Source organism: Salvelinus sp. IW2-2015, linkage group LG4q.2, assembly GCF_002910315.2.
Source record: "Salvelinus sp. IW2-2015 linkage group LG4q.2, ASM291031v2, whole genome shotgun sequence".
In the NCBI taxonomy this organism is placed as follows: Eukaryota; Metazoa; Chordata; class Actinopteri; order Salmoniformes; family Salmonidae; genus Salvelinus; species Salvelinus sp. IW2-2015.
Window position 1 is genome coordinate 7,503,214 of NC_036843.1, and position 24,355 is coordinate 7,527,568.

General features: G+C 42.0%; 1 protein-coding gene and 1 long non-coding RNA gene across 2 annotated transcripts; one reads left to right on the forward strand and one right to left on the reverse strand.

Annotated features, from left to right (window-relative positions):
- Window positions 1-2,676: 2,676 nt before the first annotated feature.
- Window positions 2,677-4,565, forward strand: LOC139027632 (uncharacterized). The gene is made up of 2 exons (XR_011479752.1): window positions 2,677-3,220; window positions 3,323-4,565. It is a non-coding gene; the product is annotated as an uncharacterized lncRNA (long non-coding RNA).
- Window positions 4,566-11,261: 6,696 nt separating this feature from the next.
- LOC111963198 (protein L-Myc-1b) lies at window positions 11,262-14,781 on the reverse strand. The gene is made up of 3 exons (XM_023986489.3): window positions 14,500-14,781; window positions 12,590-13,229; window positions 11,262-12,124 (listed from the first exon to the last, which is right to left on the reverse strand). Exons 2-3 carry the CDS (start codon window positions 13,188-13,190, stop codon window positions 11,568-11,570), a joined length of 1,158 nt encoding a protein of 385 aa, XP_023842257.1. The 5' UTR covers window positions 13,191-13,229; window positions 14,500-14,781; the 3' UTR covers window positions 11,262-11,567.
- Window positions 14,782-24,355: the final 9,574 nt, after the last annotated feature.

Here is a 24,355-nt window from a genome sequence, read left to right on the forward strand (position 1 = left end):
CTTGTCTATTCATCCTCTGAATGGCACACATACACAATCTCATGCCTCAAGGCTTAAAAATCATTATTTAACCTTTCTCCTCCCCTTCATCTAAACTGATTGAAGTGGATTAAACAGGTGACATCAATAAGGGATCATAGCTTTCACCTGGATTCACCTGGTCAGTCTATGTCATGGAAAGAGCAGGTGTCCTTAATGTTTTGTACACTCAATGTATATCAGAGAGGACTTGAGTAACAGAAATGTGGACCTGAGGGAAGGGCTGGAGATTAGGAAGAACCTGTTTGTGAGAGAAAGATAAAGGCACTGGAGACAGGGAGATGGTGTGTTTGTGTGTGTGTGTACCACTGCAGCCCCATGGCCTCATTAGGATCAGATGGACAGTGACTGCCAGGGGCCAGACAGAGTTCCAGTGACACAACCAGGATGGAATGTTGTTCAGTGGGCAGAGAGAGAGAGAAATGGAGGACTGCAATCAGGAAGTTTGTGTGTGTGTGTGTGCGTGCATGCGCATGTAAGTGCAGCCATGTAAAACAGGCACAATCTCCTCTCCTCTCTCCCTTGACTGCTATCTCAGTCACTTTAAAATAGAATAAGGAAAGATTGTGTGCAGAAAATGCTTGATGTTGAGTAATACAGAAATGAAAGTAGGTTCACCCAGCGATATTCTCTGCATCCTGCAGCTGAAATTCTGCTATTGTTTAAGCTATATTACTGGAAAGGAACTGCAAAAACACAACGTCCCAGAAGACCTCCAGTCTTACACTCAAAGTTGTCAGGCCCTGACCGTAGAGAGCTTTTWATGTCTCTATTTTGGTTTGGTCAGGGTGTGATTTGGGTGGGCATTCTATGTTCCTTTTTCTATGTTTTGTATTTCTTTATTTTGGCCGGGTATGGTTCTCAATCAGGGACAGCTGACTATCGTTGTCTCTGATTGGGAACCATACTTAGGTGGRGTTTTTCCACATGGTTTTTGTGGGTAGTTGTTTTCTGTTTAGTGTTTTCTGCACCTGACAGGACTGTTTCGGTTTCGTTATTCACTTTGTTATTTTTGTTTCAGTGTTCAGTTCAATAAAAGTCATGAACACTTACGACGCTGTGCTTTGGTCCGATTCTTCCTCATCAGACGACGACACCCGTTACAAAAGTAGACATAAGATAAAGTATAAGGGACAGGCAGTCAAATTGATAATTGCAGCAACGTGATTCCACACCTGGATTGTGCAACATTTGCCCATTATTCTTTTCAAAATTCTTCAAGCTCTATCAAGTTGGTTGTTTATCATTGCTAGAAAACCATTTTCAGGTCTTGCCATAGATTTTCAAGTAGATTTAAGTCCAAACTGTAACTCAGCCACTCAGGAACATCAACCTTGTCWCAGAGCATTTCGTATTATTCTCTATGTAAATTCGAGACAATCCATTTAGTATGATATGTTACGTTTCGTATGGTATGATTTAATATGTGATTGTCCATCAACCATTTCAAATGATATGTTTCAAATTCTAATTAGTATTATATTTTACGAATTTGCATTAACATACAATATGTTACGAATTTACAAAATGTACTAGTTGTTCCAAATTTGCAAAACGTATGATATGCTACGAATTCTAGCTAGGTGGCTAACATTAGCTAGCTGGCTAACGTTAGCAAGGCTGGGGGTTAGGGTTAAGTTTGGGAGTTAGGTTAAAGGTTTAAGGTTAGGGTTAGGGTTAGCTAAAAGGGTTAAGGTTAGGGTTAGGGGAAAGGTTAACTAACATGCTAAGTGGTTGCAAAGTATCTAAAAAGTAGTAAGTAGTAAAAAAGTWGCTAATTAGCAAAAATGTAAAAGTTGTCTGTGATGAGATTCAAACTCGCAAACTTTGGGTTTCTAAACGTTTGCGTCATACACCTACGCCTCTACCCTGACCAATCACCCTACTTTAGTTTTTGCCTTAAGTAACCAWCTGTCTTATGTAACCATACCAAACGTAACATATCATACTAATTAGAGTGTCCCGGATTTAAATTTACTATGTGACGTCTAGTCTACGAGACCAGGCTGGGAACATTTACTGTCTTCTTGGTAAGGAACTTCTGTGTAGATTTGGCCTTGCGTTTTAAATTATTGTCCTGCTGACTGAACCAGGTTTTCCTCTAGGAATTTGCCTGTGCTTAGCTCCAATACGTTTATTTTTTATCCTGAAAAACTCCCCAGTCCTTAACGATTACAAGCATACCCATAACATGATGCAGCCACCACTATGCTTGAAAATATGGWGAGTGGTACTCAGTAATGTGTTGTATTGGATTTGTCCCAAACATAACACTTTGTATTCAGGACAAAAAGTTAGTTGCTTTGCCACATTTTTTTGCAGTATTACTTTAGTGCCTTGTTACAAACAGGATGCATGTTTTTTCAATTAGTTTAGTATTGTGGAGTAACTACAAAGTTGTTGATCCATTCTCATTTTTTCCTTATCACAGCCATTAAACTCTGTAACCATGTGGCTCAGTGTGGCTCAGTTGGTAGAGCATGCTGCTTTCAATGCCAGGGTAGTGGGTTTGTTTCCCATGGGTATGGAAAATAAGTATGAAAATGTATGCACTCACTACTGTAAGTTGCTCTAGATAAGAGTGTCTGCTAAAATGTTTCAAGGTCACCATTGGCSTCATGGTTTCCTTCCTCTCTGGCAACTGAGTTAGGAAGGACGCCTGTATCTTTGTAGTGACTGGGTGTATTGAAACACCATCCAAAGTGTAATTATTAACTTCACCATGCTGAAAGGGATATTCATTGTCTTCTTTTTTTTAACCCATCTACCAATAGGTGCCCTTTGTGATGCATTGGAAAAAGCTGGTCTTTGTGGTTGAATCTGTGTTTGAAATTCACTGCTCGACTGAGGGACCTTACAGATAATAGTATGTTTAGGGTACAGAGATGAGGAAGTCATTAAAAAATCACGTTAAACATTATTATTGCACACAGAGTGAGTCCATGTGTCACGAATCCCGTTTCCTGAGTCGTTTTTTTGCCTGTGTTCTGTCCTGGAGTGTTTTTTCCGGCGTCCTGGAACGCACCCTGTCTGGTTGCCGGGCAAWMTAGCCAGTTGGGAGTTCTGATTACCCGCACCTGTATCCCATCAGCTATCTGCACACCTGGTCCTGATCATCATCTCTCCTCTTCATAAGCCCGGACCTGACATCCATTCCCTGCCGGATCGTTAGCCATAAACAGTATGTTGTGCCATAGMATCAGCCTCAAGTTGGATAGAATTTGTTTTGTTGTTTTTTACTTATTGCTTGTCTTAAACTTACCTCCGTTTGTTTTGTCTTCAGTTACTCACCCGGATCATTTACCCCATTCCCGCCTGGTCGTCGGAGGATTCCGTTACCCCATTGGATCCACCTATTTACTCCCATCAACTCACCACCGCTGCCCGCTACGCCACCTGGATATATCTARCCATTCACATTCACTTGTAAATAAATACTCACCTTCTTCCTACTCTCCTTGTCCTGGTCTGCTTCTGGGTTCGATTTTGAAAGAACGTGACACCATGCTACTTATTATGTTCAGCACATTGTTACTCCTGAACTTGTTTAGGCTTGCCATAACAAAGGGGTTGAATACTTGACTAAAGACATTTCAACTTTCATTTTGTATGAATTATTTTATTTTTATCGAAAAACATAATTCCACTTTGACATTATGGAGTGTTGTGTCAGTGACCAAACAAATCTAAATGTAATCCGTTGTAAATTCAGGCTGTAACATAACAAATGTGGGYAAAGTAATGGGGTGTGAATGCTTTCTGAAGGTACTGTAGGTACAGTTTCAACCAGACTTAAGTCATAAACCTGTGCTATTGTGTGTTTATGGTCGTCTTCCTCTCTGAGTCACTATGTAAACACACTCTGTATACCCTGCATAACCAGGCCAGTGAGAAGAATACAGGGGAATGTAATGAGTTAACATAGCTGAAATAACATGGCCCAATATCTGTCTGTCTTAAAGTGCAGAGGTATGAGATTCCTCACCATGACAGCTGTTATGAAACTTTCATCGACAAAAACGGAGATGCATCCGTTGATGTGATTAACGGGGACTGATGTAGAGCGGTGCTTGTGGGACAAGGGTGGATCCTGAAGGGGCCGTTATTTATTTTGACAGAAACGTCTGTAGAGCTTTAAACCTATTTATGAAAAGCTGAGACTCTCACAAATACACATGTACCGTGTTTTGTTCTATGACGCTCAAAAGCTACACAAGAGTCGTTAGAAGGTAAGGGGTTCCTCTACTTAGAAGTTCCAAGGAAATCCTGGGATATAATGTCTATAACACTGTAATAAGCTTACATAATTGGCTAACCTTTTTTTTTTTTATTGACATTTGTCAATAAAACTCATGAATGCCACTGTGTATTTATTCCTTGTGTCACTATTTCCATTTTGCATTATTTATTTTCTWTCTTATCTTTAACTCTGCATTGTTGGAAAAGGACCTGTAAGTAAAGCATGTCACTGTTAGTCTACACCTGTTGTCTATGAAGCATGAAACAAATAAAATGTGATTTGATTTGTTTATGTCAAATTGTTTTGTGTTCTACTTGTAGCCCTGGTTGTCCTGAAAATAAAATGGGAAAACACTTCACTGTGACGCTAAATATAAGGACTGGACATGCGGATAAATGAATGTCAGATAATTGAAAAGCCGATTTTTGCTGTGGTCTTGGGACTGATAGGGTTAAAGCCTAATACGTTACTGAAGTGTGTTGCAATTGTCACACCGGCTTTTCTGGCGCCAGAAGTGCTTTATATTATTTGCATTACACACAGAGGGTAGCGTGTAGAACTATATTGTATARCATATAGGATTGTCTACTTCCCCAGAAAGCTATCCTGCAGTGTAGCGTACACACACTAATCTGGCTGTTCTGAGGACGTCGGTGCTACTCTCTCTGAGCTGGGATACTTTTGACCCATTGACAAAATAGCAGACACTCAGAAAAGCTTCATACAGGTGACTGTTCTCCAACTGTCTCCTAACTGATCCCAGCCCACTGCCACAGCCCTGATCCTCCTATTGAGCACAATTAACCACAATTATCAAATTAACCACAATTATCCAATTAACCACACATAGCCAATTAACCACAGCCATTCAATCAGCCATTTAGCATCGCCAAGTCAGCCCTCCACTCATAGATTCCCTATTGTATTGTATGTGTGCCGCTTTGCTGAACTCTATTCTTGATCTATAAAGGCAACGTCAGCACAAGGTCCATGCGTTTGTGTACACTGGAATGAATGAGTAGATGGTGCTGACTAACAGTGTAGTGGCAGGAGAGGTGAAGGAGAACCAATCTGTAATAGTGACATATGAGTGTCACGTATTTGAGACATAGAGAATTAGAGAATAAAAGTCCAGGAGTGGAGTAATATGGTGTAATGAGGATACTTGCTTTTCACAAGATGTTGGTGGCACCTTAAATGGGGGGGGGGGCTTGTGGTAATGACTGGAGCCGAATGAGTGGAATGGTATCAAATACATCCCATTCCTTCCATTCCGGCCATTATTATGAGCCGTCCTCACTTCTGCAGCTTCCTGGGGTGGCAATAGACAATAGAGAGTGTACTGAGGGGAGGACCTATAAATCAGGAAGAAGACAGTTCCCTGTCAGCTAGCCGACCAAATCGTAAATTCTCCTTCTGCCCCACCCTCTCAGACATACAGTGGGGAGAAGAAGTATTTGATACACTGCCAATTTTGCAGGTTTTCCTACTTACAAAGCATGTAGAGGTCTGTAATTTTTATCATAGTACATTCAACTGTGAGAGACGGAATCTAAAACAAAAATCCAGAAAATCACATTGTATGATTTTTAAGTAATTAATTTGCATTTTATTGCATGACATAAGTATTTGATACATCAGAAAAGCAGAACTTAATATTTCGTACAGAAACCTTTGTTTGCAATTACAGAGATCATACGTTTCCTGTAGTTCTTGACCAGGTTTGCACACACTGCAGCAGGGATTTTGGCCCACTCCTCCATACAGACCTTCTCCAGATCCTTCAGGTTTCGGGGCTGTCGCTGGGCAATACGGACTTTCAGCTCCTCCAAAGATTTTCTATTGGGTTCAGGTCTGGAGACTGCTAGGCCACTCCAGGACCTTGAGATGCTTCTTACGGAGCCACTCTTAGTTGCCCTGGCTGTGTGTTTTGGGTCGTTGTCATGCTGGAAGACCCAGCCACGACCCATCTTCAATGCTCTTCCTGAGGGAAGGAGTTGTTGGCCAAGATCTCGCGAATCGGCCCATCCATCCTCCCCTCAATACGGTGCAGTCGTCCTGTCCCCTTTGCAGAAAAGCATCCCCAAAGAATGATGTTTCCACCTCCATGCTTCACAGTCGGGATGGTGTTCTTGGGGTTGTACTCATCCTTCTTCTTCCTCCAAACACGGCGAGTGGACTTTAGACCAAAAAGCCTTATTTTTATCTCATCAGACCACATGACCTTCTCCCATTCCTCCTCCAGTTCATCCAGATGGTCATTGCAAACTTCAGACGGGCCTGGACATGCGCTGGCTTGAGCAGGGTGACCTTGCGTGCGCTGCAGGATTTTAATCCATGACGGCGTAGTGTGTTACTAATGGTTTTCTTTGAGACTGTGGTCCCAGCTCTCTTCAGGTCATTGACCAGGTCCTGCCGTGTAGTTCTGGGCTGATCCCTCACCTTCCTCATGATCATTGATGCCCCACGAGGTGAGATCTTGCATGGAGCCCCAGACCGAGGGTGATTGACCGTCATCTTGAACTTCTTCCATTTTCTAATAATTGCGCAACAGTTGTTGCCTTCTCACCAAGCTGCTTGCCTATTGTCCTGTAGCCATCCCAGCCTTGTGCAGGTCTACAATGTTATCCCTGATGTCCTTACACAGCTCTCTGTTGCAGGTGCAGGTGCAGTTAATACAGGTAATGAGTGGAGAACAGGAGGGCTTCTTAAAGAAAAACTAACAGGTCTGTGGAGAGCCAGAATTCTTACTGGTTGGTAGGTGATCAAATACTTATGTCATGCAATAAAATGCAAATTAATTACTTAAAAATCATACAATGTGATTTTCTGGATTTTTGTTTTAGATTCCGTTCTCACAGTTGAAGTGTACCTATGATAAAAATGACAGGCCTCTACATGCTTTGTAAGTAGGGAACCTGCAAAATCGCAGTGTATCAAATACTTGTTCTCCCCACTGTACACACTGGGGTCGTGACCACACCACTAGAGCTCACATACACACTGGGTCTGAACACACTAGAGCTCACATACACACTGGGGTCTGACCACCACTAGAGCTCACATACACACTGGGTCTGACCACCACTAGAGCTCACATACACACTGGGTCTGACCACCACTAGAGCTCACATACACACTGGGGTCTGACCACCACTAGAGCTCACATACACACTGGGGTCTGACCACCACTAGAGCTCACATACACACTGGGTCTGACCACCACTAAGCTCAACATACACACTGGGTCTGACCACCACTAGAGCTCACATACACACTGGGTCTGAACACCACTAGAGCTCACATACACACTGGGGTCTGACCACCACTAGAGCTCACATACACACTGGGGTCTGACCACCACTAGAGCTCACATACACACTGATTCAGGATACACGGGCCTCCATGACACACACATGATATGCCCAAACAGACATACAGTATCAATGCCTTCACACCAGACACACGCGAGTGAACTGACACACATGCAGTTGGTAATGATAAAAAGAGTTGGGTTGTAATGGGGATGACCGTAGAACACAGATGTGTGAGAATGAAACACATATGAGTGTTAAGAACCCACACCTCCAGAACATCTGTGTGGAAGAGATCACACATCCAGACATTTCTTAACAGTGTTTCACATGCATTTTCCCTCGTTATCGTTACTACTGTCACTGGGAAGTGCAGTACCATTTGGAAACCGATTCCAGTGACTGTTAATGAAGACAAACGCACTGTGGGCTGTGTAGTTTGCATATTAGTTGCTTGATACATAACCGCAATTGCATAACCACTAAAGCAACGCACAACTGTGTTGTCAGAAACAACAGTGTGGTTTCTGTAGTAAAATATATTGCTTTCCCATAAAGTTTTGTAAGGATGATATAAGGATGAATGAGAGTATCCAACGTGTATAGACGGCACTGTTTTCACACGCTTGCAGTGCATTTCTCTGGATATACAGCCGACTGAACAGAAAACACACAGAGCAGGTTGCTCCTATCTGATCCAAGATCATGCTATCTGATCTCAGGATGCCTTGACTTGAGAACTATACACCCACATTACCACACACAACCTGCTGCTGATCACTATCACCGCAGTATCTCATAGTTTACTGTTAAATGATGACCCTTTCTTATGGTAAAGCACTATAACCTGTACAATCCAAACATGTAAGCAAGTTATTCACACACCACAGGAAGAGACACAATCTACTACTGGCATGGTCACAGATCTGTGTGTGCTTTATTCTGTGGCATGACAATTATAGTCAGGGGAGTTGGCTAAAGACTCACAACCATATGAAATAGAGAATTGCAGCAGCTCTATGCAATGCATTTCTAACTGAAGTGCTCTCAAACATTCTAACTTGTTGAGCAAGCCTTTAGGGAAAACATCCACAGCTGAATGGGGACAGAGACAGGATGCCCCTAGGGCTCGGATAGGGCTCAGTGAATGCAGGTTAACTACCAACCGTCAACAGTGGGACAAAGGGATGTGAGGTGCGACGGTTAAGGCTGACTGGTCTATCAACTGATAATCAAATCATCTTAATTCTCTAAATTCAGACATTCACTGAGCTCCTGTTCAGACAGGTCACTGACCTCACCAATGGCAGCCTGGGGTACTTCTTTCTCAACACTATAGGGTCAATTATTGCTTCAGAATTCTTTATGTGGGCCATAGTTATAGGCTAAATCAAGAATCAAAGCAACCCGCACCAGTGCAGAAGACTGTTCCACCTCTTATGCTAACTAGATCTAGGTGATAATTGGCCTTGGATGCATAGCTAAGTGCTTCTCAAGCACACAAGAACAGTACCAGCTGTGTAGGATGGCACGCGACTGCTAGCTACACTTTATGGGTGGAAGAACAAAAGACCAGGTGCCAACTGGGTCTTCACAAAACATACAAAAGCTGATTGGCCTTAAAGGTCCAATGCAGCCATTTTCATCTGAATATCAAATATATTCTGGGTAACCATTAAGTACCTTACTGTGATTGTTATCAATTGAAATTGCCAAAAATAAAAAKTAAAATAGCTTCATAGCAAAGAGCAATTTCTCAAGCAAGAATTATGCTAGGACGGTCTGGGAGTGGAAAACTAGATGTTATTGGCAGGGAGGTTTGGAACACTCTTTCTTATTGGTCAATTAACACATTTTCCACTTGGTGATGTCATCAGGCAGGTCAAAGCTCCATCCCACCAAAACAGGCTGAAATGTCAGGCAGTCTTTTCAAACAGCTCTTACACTAAAAGGGCATTCTCATCATTTTAACAGTATTATTCCAAACTCATAGTGTAGAAATATACACTGAGTGTACAAAATATTAGGAACACCTTCCTAATATTGAGTTGCACCCCCTTTTGTCCTCAGAAACCTCAATTCTTCAGGGCATGGATCCCACAAAGTGGCGAAAGCRCATGTTGATGCCAATGCTTCGCACAGTTGTGTCAAGTTGGCTGGATGTTCTTAGGGTAGCGGCCCATTAATACACACGGGAAACTATTGCGCYTGAAAACCCCAGCAGCATTGCAGTTCTTGACATTCAAACCAGGTGCACCTGGTTGGCACTTACTACCATACCCTGTTCAAAGGCACTTTGTCTTGTCCAGTCACCCTCTGAGTGGCACACACACAATCCATGTCTCAAGACTTAAAAATCCTTCTTTAGCGTATCTCCTCCCCTTCATCTACACTGATTGACATGAATTTAACAAGTGACATCAATAAGGGACCATAGATGTCACCTGGATTGTCTATGTCATGGAAAGAGGTATTCCTAATGATTTGTACACTGTGTATAGACACATAGGAAAATCTAGTTTTTGACTGCACTGGGCCTTTAAACCTACAGATCAACTGCAAACTCTCCCTCAGACTACCTGCCTAAGAGAAGTCTAGAAATTAAGACAAAAAGGAAACTAAGAAATCAGGGAGAGCTCCTTTCTTGCACCAGCTTCTCTACTTGACCATTCACAGCACCTCTCCCCTTTGCAGTCAATGTTCAAACCACTCTCCACCATGCATGCAGGGGAAGCGAGAGCAAGGGCTCTCAGTCACTACATGACTGCTTATAATAGGACGACTGAACTCAGCCCAGAGAAGCAGCTCACACACAGACCCTCTCTCCATACCCCAGGGAATGTTCTAAAGATACCGTGTGTGTGTGTAACCTAGTTGAAAGCACATCAGTTGCCCTGCATGCAGCAGCAACTGCAGAGGGGAGGATCCTCCGAGGTATCACACATTTCAAGGACACATCAATGACACACTCCCGCTAAATCTAGACCAAGCTTTTGCATGCTTCAATCTGGCAAGATCATGACAGTTAAGCATGGGACAAAGTAAAACAAATACTACCTTCAGAGTCCATACAACAAGCCTTTTGTAAAATCTTTATGCATTCATGATTTAGTCCGTGTGTCATGCTGGTTCTCTTTTAATCAGTCTTGTTTAAAAAGTCATTTTAGCTAGGAAATAACATGCTAGTGAATTTAAGCAGTGTAACAATGCTGTTGCAATATAATCTGAAAGAACCATCAAAGAAACAAAATCACAATTCTTGGAATCTGGTATCAACATTTTATGCATCTGGTCATGTGTACACAAATTAAATTCAACCCAAGAGGAATAAGCAGTAAAYAATAGCATCGCAAAGTGACATGTGTAATTATAAAGTATAGCAGTTCTACTTTTGTCATTTTAACAAAATAGAAGCTCTAAAGCCAGTTTTAGAGAATAGCAATATTCATGTCTCCTTAACAGAGCAATATGCTATTATTTACAGAACAATTTGTACATCAAAATAAATCAGTCATGAAAARAAAAAGATTAGTCCCTCCCAGTGTACACATTACAGTGTTTCATCAATAAACTTCAATCCAAGTGTGCATGGACTATTCATCACAGAAATAAACAGACAAGGCTATCAAGGAACTTAACTGACAAACAAGAGACATGACATTTGGAAGTAAGTTTCATTCTGGTTTAATCACAGCATCACCTACCAATATCAACACAACATGTTTCTGTCTCATCTAGTCCACTACCACCATGTCATCACTCAATGTGCAAAGAGAGAAAACATAAATAAAAACAACACCAGCCTCTCCCACCATGGGTTCACAGACTCTGAGATCCACAGTTTTAAAAGAAGTCCATCGCATAAAGTTCAGTTTATTCATTTTTTTWAACTTTGCTAATAGAGAATAGTCATTGGCTTCTGAGAATGAGGCAGTTTATTTGTTAAGAGTCTGTTGCATAGTTAGTTTCTATCCTCAGGAGCGTTTAAGGTCGGCTAGCCTCCGGAGGAGTTTCTGCTGGCGGGCTTTGAGGCGTTTCCTCTCCTGAGCCTGGTGCTTCTCTCTGCTGTGCAGCTGGAGCAGGTACTCTGTGGCCTGGGTCAGGATGGCCACCTTAGGGGCCTTGGCCGACTCCACCAGGCCCGGGATCACATCCCGCAGTGCCAAGAAGCGAGAGCGAAGGTCGTTCCGCCTCTTCCGCTCCAGGAAGTTGTGGTTCTTCCGGCGGTCAGTGTCCTCAGCGTCAGAGCTCTGGGGGCTGTCTGCAGAGGAAGCTGTGGGGGAGTCTGGCTGCTGGTGGTGGCTGGAGTCTGGATAGGACCGTTTACTCTGTGGTTCCTCATCATCCTCAGGGTCGCTATCAGGGGAAGGGGCTGCGTAGTTGTGCTGCTGCTGGTGCACAGACATGTGGAAACGCTTTGGGCAGGGGTCAGCTCGGACAGTGATGGTCACAGGCTTACGGCTGCCCACCAGTCGGGCTCGGCTCTGCTTGCTCTCCACAGTCACCACGTCAATCACCGCATCGTCGTCGTCTGTTACATCAAAAGAAACAACCACACATCATTGCACATGCACAGACGAATTAGCAATAGGCAATAGCAATAAGCAATAGGAAATAGTTTCATATATGGTCTGACGCCATGTACCCTATCTCCGACCCCCACCACACTTCAATTGTCATGCTTTGCACACAGATTTTGGGGTATTTCTGTCCTGGAATTGCATGTGGTGGGTTTTAAAATTAGGCACCTGGGACCAAAGCATTTGCAGCACCTGTTTACAAATATTGACTGTGGAAAAGTGACATTCCTTTGAGAGTGAGAAACAGAGGTAATGGTTTGTGCTCGAGATACGGGCTTAAGTAAAGCTGAATACTTTGACTCAGCAAAATTCTACATCCAGCCTAGTGTGAGTTTCCCTGGCTGCCTCCACTTGACGCATTGAGTGGGCAACATCTAGCAGAGGTGAATTGGTTTACTGCATGGTCAGTTTCTTACCAGAGGAATCGGAGCGAGACTCAGAGCCCGATGATGCCGGTTTCCTACAGCCGATGGTTGGGAAGGTGAGCACAGCCGCTGGGTCAACGCATTCTGTTGCCACAGTGCTGGGCAGTGGAGAGTCAGGTGGGGTCAGCGGGGTGCACTGTGCTTTGCTGGCACTCATAGTCACATTGTTCTGGGGTGCTGGTGGGGAGAGACGAGCCTGGGCTGCAGCTGACAGGCGCTCACTGACTTTCTCCAAGTGCTGACTGGCCGAGAAACTACTCCACATGCAGTCCTGGATAATAATGGAACTCATGTTCCCAAAAAGCTCTRCGGTGTCGGGTCCCTCGTACTCCTCGTCCTGGCCCAAGACCTTGGACAGCCAGCCGAACTTGTCTCCAGGGGTAAAGTACAAGGTACCACCGCTGATTGTCCTGTTAGGAGACATGGGAGGGGTGGGCAATAGTGCAAACTTTTTCCATATGTCCTCACTTGGTGCGGTTGACTTGTAGAAATCCTCCTCTTTGTCAAGGTCATCTAAGAAATAGTGCTGATAGCAGTCGTACTCCATCTCCCAGCTGTCACAATGCGATGCTCTTGAGTTTATTCCAAGCATTGATAGTCACCGACTGATCTTTGAGAATCTTTACACGACCTGAAGAAACAATTCAGAAGTAGTGCATTAGTCCTATTCCTTAGAAAAGTAGTTTAACCCACATCTTTAATCTAGATAATCTTTGGATTCACAAGAGATCATCTTTACACAAGGATCATCAATTTCCCTTCCAAGACTGCCTTTATACATGGCTTTGCAATCATCAATAGGTGCTTAAACATTCCAACAGTGCATTCTAATCCATAGGCAAAACTACTACGGYGAAAGGGGGCATGCAATATTCAGAACCGGTCGATTTGTCCCCGTCCAATAAATTATTTTAAAATGGTTTTTAATCATTAAAATGACCTGGTATGGCGGATAGGTTAAAAATCTGCCGATGTGCTCTTGAGCAAGGCACTTAACCCCAAATGCTACTGTAAATCGCTCTGGATAAGAGCATCTGCTAAATGACTCTAATGTAAAAGTAACTGTCTAGTGTTTCCAGATTCCTATGAAATATGACATATAACTATGTTAAAAGCAGCTGTTTTGTGTTGTAATGGTGTGGGCGTATACAGGTCATAAAATATTCATACTAGTCCTCCTCAATGAGGAAATAGCAAGCATGTTTGAAATGGTCTGTTTGAGATACAAGTTTGTGTGGGGGMTTTTCTTCCAATTTATGCTTTGGCCACGAGTATAGAATGGACAACATTATTTGGATATGTGTTAACAGAATACGAACTGAGATTCACTGAACAGTTACTTTAAAACGGAAACATGGGGGTTGTTGTTGAGGGGCCTTCCACTTAAGATAGGCGCAATAAATAATGTCAAACGCTGGGACCGCATCTACTGTTCACGATCTCCATCACAATTTCACCCATGTTCTAATCTTAGCCTGGTGCCGTCTACAAATGGGACTAAATTAATAATTGATTTCATCTTGTGGGTGCTTTGCAATGATAGACTGTCCAGGCATGGCAAGGTTATTAGCTACGTAGTTTTATGCACCGGTTTAACCTTCGACAATGTAAGCAATTGAGAAAACAAAATTATATWTTTTTTAACTTCCTTACAGGTAATTGCATAATTGGCCATTGCGCATAGACGTCAAATGTTCTGTAGATGCGCTGCCGGGTGACACATTAATTGCTGAAAGCGCCGTCTCCGGCAGCCGTGCATTAAGACAAGACAAAACAAAGTAGCCTAGGCTACTTCACTAAAGTCGGCTATATTCGCCTTGTGTGGATGTTTCTTAGAGAAATAAAGTTCCATATTCTCTTCATTAGGCTAGGTAACTAGATTAGTTATCTAAAACACTCACCGGTTTATTTAGGATCCCAATCCGCAATTTCCGGCATGGGAGTCTACTTCGTATCAGTTGGTATGCTAGCTAGTAGTTGGAACTCCTCATCAGAGAAAATAAGTAAAACCGTAAAAGAGGTTACTCCCAACGAAATGTATGAAAACAAAGTTGAAGTTCGGTATTTCTTTCAGCAGGGTAGTGTAGAAAAAGTAGTGCAATTGATTCCGCCTACAGTCTGGTAAATATAAGCCACACAGACCGTTTTTTGCGCCAGTGTGAAGATGATAAAGTAGGGAGTAAATATCTGCAGCGCCTTATCCGAGTAAACCCCGAGGTTCATTAGCATACACGGGCACGCCCAGTTAAAGCTACACGCAAAACCACTACAATTGATAGGTCTTTTAGAGATGCAAATCCATATGAATTGCATTTTCTGTGGTTTTGAGTATATGTAACCTCTATTGACGTATCCATAGAACAATTACAGAGTGGATGAGAAGATGCCTGCTTGTCGATCATGTAAATTATATTTAGGCTGTACTGCAATGGTCATTAACTTGCTTTTGAAAAACATAAACATTTTCTTTGCATCCATAATTTAACCCTTTGAGTCATTGATGTGTTCTAAATCATATTGCAGAACAGCTTGGTTCAGTCCCAGATGGAGAGTTCTGAGTGAAGGGTGGCGTGTGTCTTTGCAGGGCAGATGTCCCCGTATGCCTCTTGCTTTAGTGATGCATATAATCTCTATGATCAATAACCAGTATTGGTTATCCAGCAGTGAGGATGGGCATGTGCTAACCCTGATGCAAAACGTTGGTTACTTGGTCCTGCCCTCCACATCCCATCTGCCAGTGTGACACCAACCATCTACACCCTGTACAGAGAAGTTTTTGGTATAGTATAGAAGTGAAAAACCCACACTCACTGGAAGTCTTTACTTTAATTATTGATTTAATCTGATGAACAAAATGGTTCAATTAAAAAAAAAAAAAATCTTAAAAAAGCATAATCTATCAATATACAGTATGCCAGATAAAGGGGGCGTTCTACTGATTGCCCAAAAATGGGTAGAAAAGTGATAAGCAAGCTTTTAATGTTGTGTTGATCACTCATTTTGCATTCTAAAAGACAAGTACCAGAGAACATTGGGCAGATCCATCACTTCACTGAATAGTTATGCACTATATGCAAGGACAATCCCTCTATTTGCAACACATTCACACCGTGGAGAATGTAAATGAGGGGGAATTGCAAATTAGTTCAGCTGACATGCCATCTCTTTGTGACTTGAGACTGTTAAAAAGTGGGTCCTTGAGACTAGAGAATGCACAGGAGTTTAGGAATACAAAAGAACCAAACAGAACACAACTAAAAACAACAGAAAGATACAACGAATGTTTAGAGTGGGGAGGTGAATTGTCTTTGAGTGTAATTAAAGTCAGTTTTCCTCTTTTCACCTTGAATTACTTTTTTTCTGTGTCGAAAGACTCAGTTCGTTTTATTGACACTGGTGCTGGCTCCACCAAGTCCTCACGCATTGGGCAAGTGAGACATATTGTTATGCTTTTATTGTTGATCTCTGGTAATGTGCGACCAACCCCTGGGCCGGTAGATACCAAGCAATCTCTACCGACTTCCTATGATTTTAAAAACAGAGCAGGTTTTGGCCTCTTGCATGTTAATGTCAGAAGTCTATTTCCAAAAATAGACATGATTAGAATATGGGCCAAAACGACAAATGGAGACGCAATAGTTTTATCGGAAACTTGGCTAAAGAAATCTGTGTCAAATAACTCGATTTCTATTGATGGGTACACGGTTTTTAGAACGGATCYGATGAGTAAAGGAGGAGGGGTTGCAATTTATGTGAAATCCGAGTTTAACACCTCTGAAATTCTCTCGATTACCAAAGCCAAACATTTTGAATTGCTTGCGGTTAAAGTGAACGTATATAAGGACTCCCACATCACTGTAGTCGGCTGCTACAGACCGCCCTCGGCTTCGGGAGACGCGCTTAACTCTCTTTAGGATGTCCTGCACAAGCTACATAACTCCGAATTCATTATTTTAGGAGATTTGAACTGGGACATGCTTACATCTGCATCGGACTCTTTTAAAGAACTGTGTGACTCTGAATCTCGCTCGATTAATTAATGCGCCTACAAGACCGAATCGCAGAGCACCTAACAAATCAACGCTATTGGACATTATTCTTACGAATACCCCTCACATATACACATCGACTGGGATATTCTGTAATGATGTCAYTGTGTGCTGTGCTGTGTTTGAAATACAAAAATGACCAAAGCCAAACCCCCATAATATTGACAGAGTAAGTCTGATTCCCGATGTTGACACTGCCTGGGACTATTTTTATATGACATTTGTGCCGATTTGTGATAAGCCTGCCCCTGTGAAGAAATATAGAATCAGTGGAAGGGACAATCCCTGGTTTCCAGATAACTTGGCAGAATTAATTAGAAAGAGAAATGTCTCTTGGGCTCAAGCTAGACATGCAAATGCTRCTGTTGACTGGGCCTCCTTCAGAGCYCTAAGAAACAAATGCACAGGATTGATCAGGAAGTCCAAATCAGATTACTATTTAAATGCAGTCACAGAGAACCTTAACAACCCTCCAAGTTCTGGAAGCTAATCCAATCAGTGTCAGGTTCTATTGTATCCTCTGGCCTTCCTGACCATTTAATGATGGATTCTAATGAAGTGAAGGATAAAGCCGATAGTGTAGGGTTTTTTAACACGCACTTCATATCTGCTGGTTCAGTTTTTGATAATGGTGGGGCCCAGYCCTCTAATGTAAGCTCTGTTACAGTCAACTATGATATAGGCCCTTATGTGAACCATTTTAACTTTGAGCCTGTTTCTTATGCTGAGGTCTATAAAGCACTAAAGGCCATAGACACTAAAAAGTCTGCAGGTCCAGACAACCTGGACCCCTACCTCTTAAAGATAGCAGCCGGTATTATCACTGAACCTGTGGCTCACATTTTCAACTTGAGTCTCTTGACCAATTCCATACCCAGCTATTGGAAATCAGCTTATGTCCTCCCACTACTGAAGGGTGGAGATCCCTCAGATGCTAATAACTATCGTCCTATCTCTAAACTCCCTATCCTGGCCAAAGTCTATGAATCCCTAGTGAACTCACAGTTAAAAAACMTGTTAATTGAAAAGAACATACTGAGCGTGGTTCAGTCTGGCTTTAGATCGGGGCACAGCACCACAACTGCAGCCATGGCAGTGGCAAACAACATCATTAATGCACTTGATAAAAAGCCACATTGTGCTGCTCTGTTTGTGGATTTATCAAAGGCCTTTGATTCAGCTAACCATGAAATGTTGCTAGCTAGACTCAGAAACATTGGTCTCAGTGAAGGGGCAGTAAATTGGTTTAGGAACTATCTTTCTGACAGAACACAATATGTATATACTGACAATCACAAGTCTAGCTTTCTTGAGATTAATATAGGTGTGCCCCAGGGTTCCATTTTAGCTCCTGTGTTGTTCTCAATTTTTATTAATGATTTGGGAAATGGGATGCAACCAGCAAAGTTACATCTATATGCAGATGATACAGTCATATATTCATGTGCTCCTCTGGTTCAGGCTGTTGAAGAGCTCAAGACTGCTTTTCAGTCACTGCAGGCCTCCCTTTATGGTCTCAAACTGGTCTTGAATGTACAAAAAACTAAATTCATGACCTTTACCAGCGCTAGAACTCTGTCAGAGAACGTTAGCATTGTCACATCTGGTGGCTTATCCATTGAAAAAGTGTCATCCTACAAATACCTAGGTATTTGGTTGGATGACAAGTTGTTCTTTAAAGTTCATGTGGATAATCTTGTGACAAAGTTTGAAATTGGGTTTTTATTTTCATAATAAGGCTTGCTTACCGCTTATGGCTAGAAAGAAGCTTGTTCAGGCCACTTTTCTCTCTGTAATTGATTATGGTGACTTGTTGTATATGCATGCAACCTCCATCTTACAGAGACTGGACTCTGTTTATCATGCATCTTTGCACATTATTACAAATGCCAAGTTCCTCACCCACCATTGCACATTGTACCAAATGATAGGTTGGACATCACTTTATATGCACAGAAAGATACATGTGTATGTGTTCATCTACCAAGCCCTTTTGGGTAAACTCRCTCTTTACCTCTGTAGTCTGGTCTCCTTCACCACAAGCAGTTACCATACCCGGTCTGGTAGGTGGTTGCTACTTAAAGTCCCCAGGACATTCACAGTATTAGGCAACACTGCCTTCTCTTCTTGTGCACCAGACGCATGGAATAATCTACAATCCATGCTTCATCTAGATATGTTAGTGCCACTGAATGAATTTAAAATATTGATGGGAGACTTTGTTACAGAGGAGTGTAAATGCTTTTTTAAGTCTGGATCATGTTGTTGTATTCTATTGTTGTATGTTTTAATTATGTAATGTATTTATTGTTGCTGCCTTCTTGGCCAGGTCTCCCTTGAAAAAGAGACTCTGGATCTCAATGGGCTTTTCCTGGTTAAATAAAGGTTAAATAACAAATAAAATCTGTTTGGATTTCAGATTGAGATGCAATACGTTGAAAAGACGAAAGGAAAGACGCAATACGTTGCCTCAAGATAACACTTCCGCCATGAATAATTAGGGGTTTTCTRATTTAGAAGTGAATGTTTAACACCTTCTGAAACATAATCATTTTTTGAAGGGATTATAAAGCCTTTTAAATCTTCTGGTAAAATAAGATGCAATGGCAGATGACTACTCTGTGAGCTTCTGTGACTTTGGTAGTAACAGACTGACCTGGTTCATCTAGCTATATTGGCACAATTAAAACACAACATTGATGAAGTAGAAAGACAAACAAATTGAATTTCAAACTGTGAGGTCGCCAGTCTGGTCTGGAGTGCAGTCAGTGAAYGGGAAATAAATGGTGAGTCGGACTCTAGGCTGTCACAGAGTTTGAGGTAAAGGTCACCAACGTCTGCTGAGGAGACAAGACAAGGTCACCATCATAGAATACTGTCCCCTTCACTCCTCCACCCCTACTCATCATATTGATCAGAGCGGACCTTGGCGTACTCCATCTTCTCCCTAATTTGATTTGATTTGAATAATTATATATCATTGTATTAGAGGGAGACCCCCACGGGCCCTGTCCGTATAGGACAAAGTAATGACATTGATTAGTGATGGACATCTGTTGTAACAGACAAGCCTTAGGTCAAACACACTTCTACCATGTGGTGTCACCACCCCAAGCCAGAGGGAACGACGTCCCAGGCGGGATCCTCAGGTCACAACACAGTGTGACTTCTGTCCACTCCTGCTGTCCAAATTAAAACCATGGGACCCTGAGTTTTTTCTATCAGGTCATGTGGTCCAGAAAAGTCCTGGCCCTACCTATGATATAGTCAGTCTTAGTCAGCTTGTGTCCCTGAATGTATCATAAGAGTTGGGTTGATGAATATGGGCTTGTGAATAAAGATGGGAGTTGTTATTTTTGTGTGTGGGAATTTCAACTTGAGTGATATAAAATGCATTAAAATCAGGCATGTAGTGAGGTGGCGACGGTAATCAAACAGCTCAGAAGGGACAGTTATGAAATMTACATGTAGAACTGATTGTGTGGACTAGCTCATCTCTTCTGCACTGCAGCCAGGACCTCAGTCTCACAGACCCCACTCAGACTCATCACACTGTGAATAGAGGACCACCCTCCAATCTGCTACTTCTGGAGAAATTCATCCCAACCACTAAGAACAAAAGCCTTTCGGATCAATACAGTTCCAATAGGAGGCTTTACTCCTCCTCTTTCTCCTCTTCTTTCATAAGGAATGAAAACTTTTAGTCTTTCCTCAGCAAGATTATTGTTTCCGTAACAACGCTTAACACTAACAATAGCCTCACGGGGGGAGCTCCCCAAGTCAGCTTCACTTCAAGTGGCTCCCATTGGCCCGTATTGTCAGAGTAGCATATGTGTGTGAAGAGGAGGAAGACACGGGGAGGGGGTGGGGGAGGGGACTCACTTTTGGAGAGAAGTCAAGCAGGGCACACTTGACACCTACACTCAGCCACCCATAAAAAGATGGAGGGCACAGTGACATTAGAAGGCACTTCTGGAATTCAGGGCTTCTCAAAACATCCCTGCAAGTGTCCCTTTGTCCAGTACCCTTCCATTCCCCACAACCCCTTTAGACCCTGACCCCTGAAGTTCTCCTCCCAATCTAATATATACCATCTAAAAAAGTGAAAGGTGTCTCTGCTTAGAGAAAGCGTTAAGCAGAGTAAAAATAATAAAACCTCACAGAAAACGGCTATTGCTCCCAAGGGAAGTATTGCACCATATTCTGCCAAACCTTCTCAGTACAGTATGATCATGACTAGCATGGTGCAACCATCTCTAGCATGGTATAATAAGGGTATGAATATAATGAATACTAAAATCTTGAGAATTTGATTGGAATCATCTGTTTGGATTGATAGATATACAACATAGTCTTTTATCTTTCTTTCTAAACTGATAACTCTTATCTGATCCTTGAGTTGTGTAAGTAGAGCACTACACTGATTACTCATAGAGTACTGCGCAAAAACACAAACATCAGTTTACATTTCCACTAGCATAAAAAAAGAGCTGAATGCAGTGGTCATTCCAAAGTGTCTATAAAACAATTAGAAAAGTACCTTTGGAAAATATTGAACATTAGAGAGAGATTTTTAATTGAAGTCTCAGTCAGTCAGAAGTCATTGTTTCCAACCGACACCAAGTGATATGGTGCATGTTTTTACGGTAACACACATCATAGAAAAAAGTGTCACAAAGAAAAAGGTAGATGTATAAAGGAGACTGACTGAGAGTACATCAGTATAGATGTCTTCAACTTGGTGTCTGCATTGACTGAGTTTGACTGACATCTGGTGTTGATTATTGGTAAACACTTACTCAAGTAGGAAGAGAAAAAGACAGGCATAGCATCCATTCACATAGATTCGTGTACGTTTTTATTTCTCCATTATTTTCTCAGACATCCGTATATTGGATTGTGTAAAGTAAAACTGAAATGACTGCATAACTAACTGTCCAAGAGATGGCGACATTAAGCAATTTTCTTCACTGAGACTGGGAGGGTACAATCAGTGGGTACAATCGCCCCAGGCAATGTTTTTGTCTTAGGCCTATACTATATGTTAATTTGCATTAAAACCGACATACAGGTTAATCAGTAGCTTTGAACTCAGGATGCTACATTCATACAGTGTGTGACATTGACCTCATTTTCACAAACTAAGTCACAATACAACTTCATACTGTATTTTTTGCCTTATGTTGACAAACATAATGTTGCTTGTCAACACAAAGCCTATGATTTTGGAGCTCAACTAACACATGCATACATGCTACTTCCTCCTCTTGTGATCATGTTATACTAGGAAACTCAAGCCATATGGAAAATGTGTGAGTGAGTGAGTGAGTGAGTGAGTGAGTGAGTGAGTGAGTGAGTGAGTGAGTGAGTGAGTGAGTGAGCATTTTACATTTACTGTACTTTTTGCCTCATTTGTTGATAATGAAATCTGAAAATATTCAGTAACATGATAAAACTATTCCTGCTAGATGTGGGGTATGTGCAACATAAGTCAAAACAATTACAAGGGTTTGAGTGAGAGGACAAACTGGTGTCTCCAAGTGTCCACACACCTCTCTAAAGTGTGCACACTGCACAGTTCCTAAGCAATTTCAATGTACTTTTATGACTCAAGAAGAGTCTTCAACTATAKGTTTTTTTTATTTTTTTATCTCTCCTAGATGTGCTGTTGAGGAACTAGAGCAAGCACACTTGCATCCCCAACCCTGCAGCCCCGACATCACAAAATTACTGTTGTTGTTTACGCAATCCAAAAACGTTCCATCGCAATCTGGGTCATYATTTGTAAGCTTGTTCTATTGCCAACATGACTAACTAAGTAATAAAATACGATCTTACAGTGTTAGGCTTTCACAAGGCAATTCAGAGAAAAATATAGTAATTTTGGTGGGCATAAAAAAGAGTCATGAGCGCATTCAAGATAGGCAGACACTGTTTCTCCAATAGAAATCCCCGATCACACATGTAGGTGATGTRAGGGTGATGTTGGCTAGCTACAGATGTAGGATCTTAATCTTAGCCAGTTTGCTGAAAAATAATCCMGCATCAACAGGAAATGTGAAATATTATGTGGTTTATAATTCATTTACTTTTTTGTAGGGGTTGAWACATTTTTCGTTAGGGCAAATCAAGTCAGACATTTCACAGTGGAAATGACAAACTTTTGAAGCCTTTTTAAAACTCAAATACATTACAAGTTTGCGTTTCAAAATTCTGAGCAACAAAATAGGTATCAAATTAAGATCCTACATCTGTAAACTCATGCGTAGAAACATCATAAGGTCTAAGGTAATCTGAACAATGTAGTGGAGCGGGTCGAGAGTTTCAAGTTCCTTGGTGTCCACATCAACAACAAACTATCATGGTCCAAACACACCAAGACAGTCGTGAAGAGGGCACGACAACACCTTTTCCTCTTCAGGAGAATGAAAAGATTTGGAATTGATCCCCATATCCACAAAAAGTTCTACTTTTGCACCATCAAGAGCATCCTTACCGGTTGCATCACCACCTGGTATGGCAACTGCTCGGCCTCCGACCGTAAGGTGCTATAGAGGGTAGTGCGTACGTCCCAGTACATCACTGGGGCCAAGCTTCCTGCTATCCAGGACCTATATACTAGGCGGTGTCAGAGGAAGGCCCAAAAAATTGTCAAAGCCTCCAGTCACCCAAGTCATAGACTGTTCTCTCTGCTACCGCACGGAAAGCGGTACCAGAGTGCCAAGTCTAGGTCCAAAAGGCTCCTTAACAGCTTCTACCCCCAAGCCATAAGACTGTTGAACAATTAATCAAATGGCCAKCCGGACTACATTGACCCCTCCCCTTGTTTTTACACTGCTGCCACTCACTATTTATTATCTATGCATAGTCACTTTACCCCTACCTACATGTACAAATGACCTCAACTAACCTGTACCCCCGCACACTGACATGGTACCGGTACCCCCTGTATATAGCCTTATTATTGTTATTTTATTGTATTACTTTTTATATTTCATTTTTTATATTTATTTAGTAAATATTTTCTTAACTCTATTTCTTGAACTGCATTGTTGGTTTTAATTGCACTATAACGGTGACAAACCGTCCCCACAAACTGTTAGGGCCTACATAAAGCTGTCCCAATAGCAGTCCCAACATCTTACCACCGCTACACCTGGCTATCAGCGGAGCTTTGTCTGGCAGCGAAACAGTTCATTCAGCTTCATTCAGCCTCATTTACTGCCTTTAAAAAAAACATAGCTGATATGGCTGACTTGCTTAAACAAATGTGGTTTCTAATTGAGATGGACAAACTATGTGCAGATGAAGGAGGTTGCACTAGCTAGGATCAGGGCCATCCAGCAGATCTCCTATGTGGAGGCAGTGAAAATAGCTGGAGGGAGTAGAGAGGAGATGGTAAGGGATGCCCCACAGTCTGCAGTGAATTCCATGCAGGAGAAGGATCCCAACAAACTAATAGTGAAGAAGGTAGACTTTGTTGACTTTGTTGCGTTTATAGCGCAAGTGATGAGTTGCACTAGTCAAACTAATAAAAAATCTAAGAAGCTTGACATTGTCAAAGCAGCAAATAGATTTCTGGATCTCCAGGACTTTACAGTCAAAATGTTACTGTCACACCCTGATCTGTTGCATCTGTCTTTGTGCTTGTCTCCACCCCCCTRCAGGTGTCGCACATCTTCCCCATTATCCCCTGTGTATTTATACC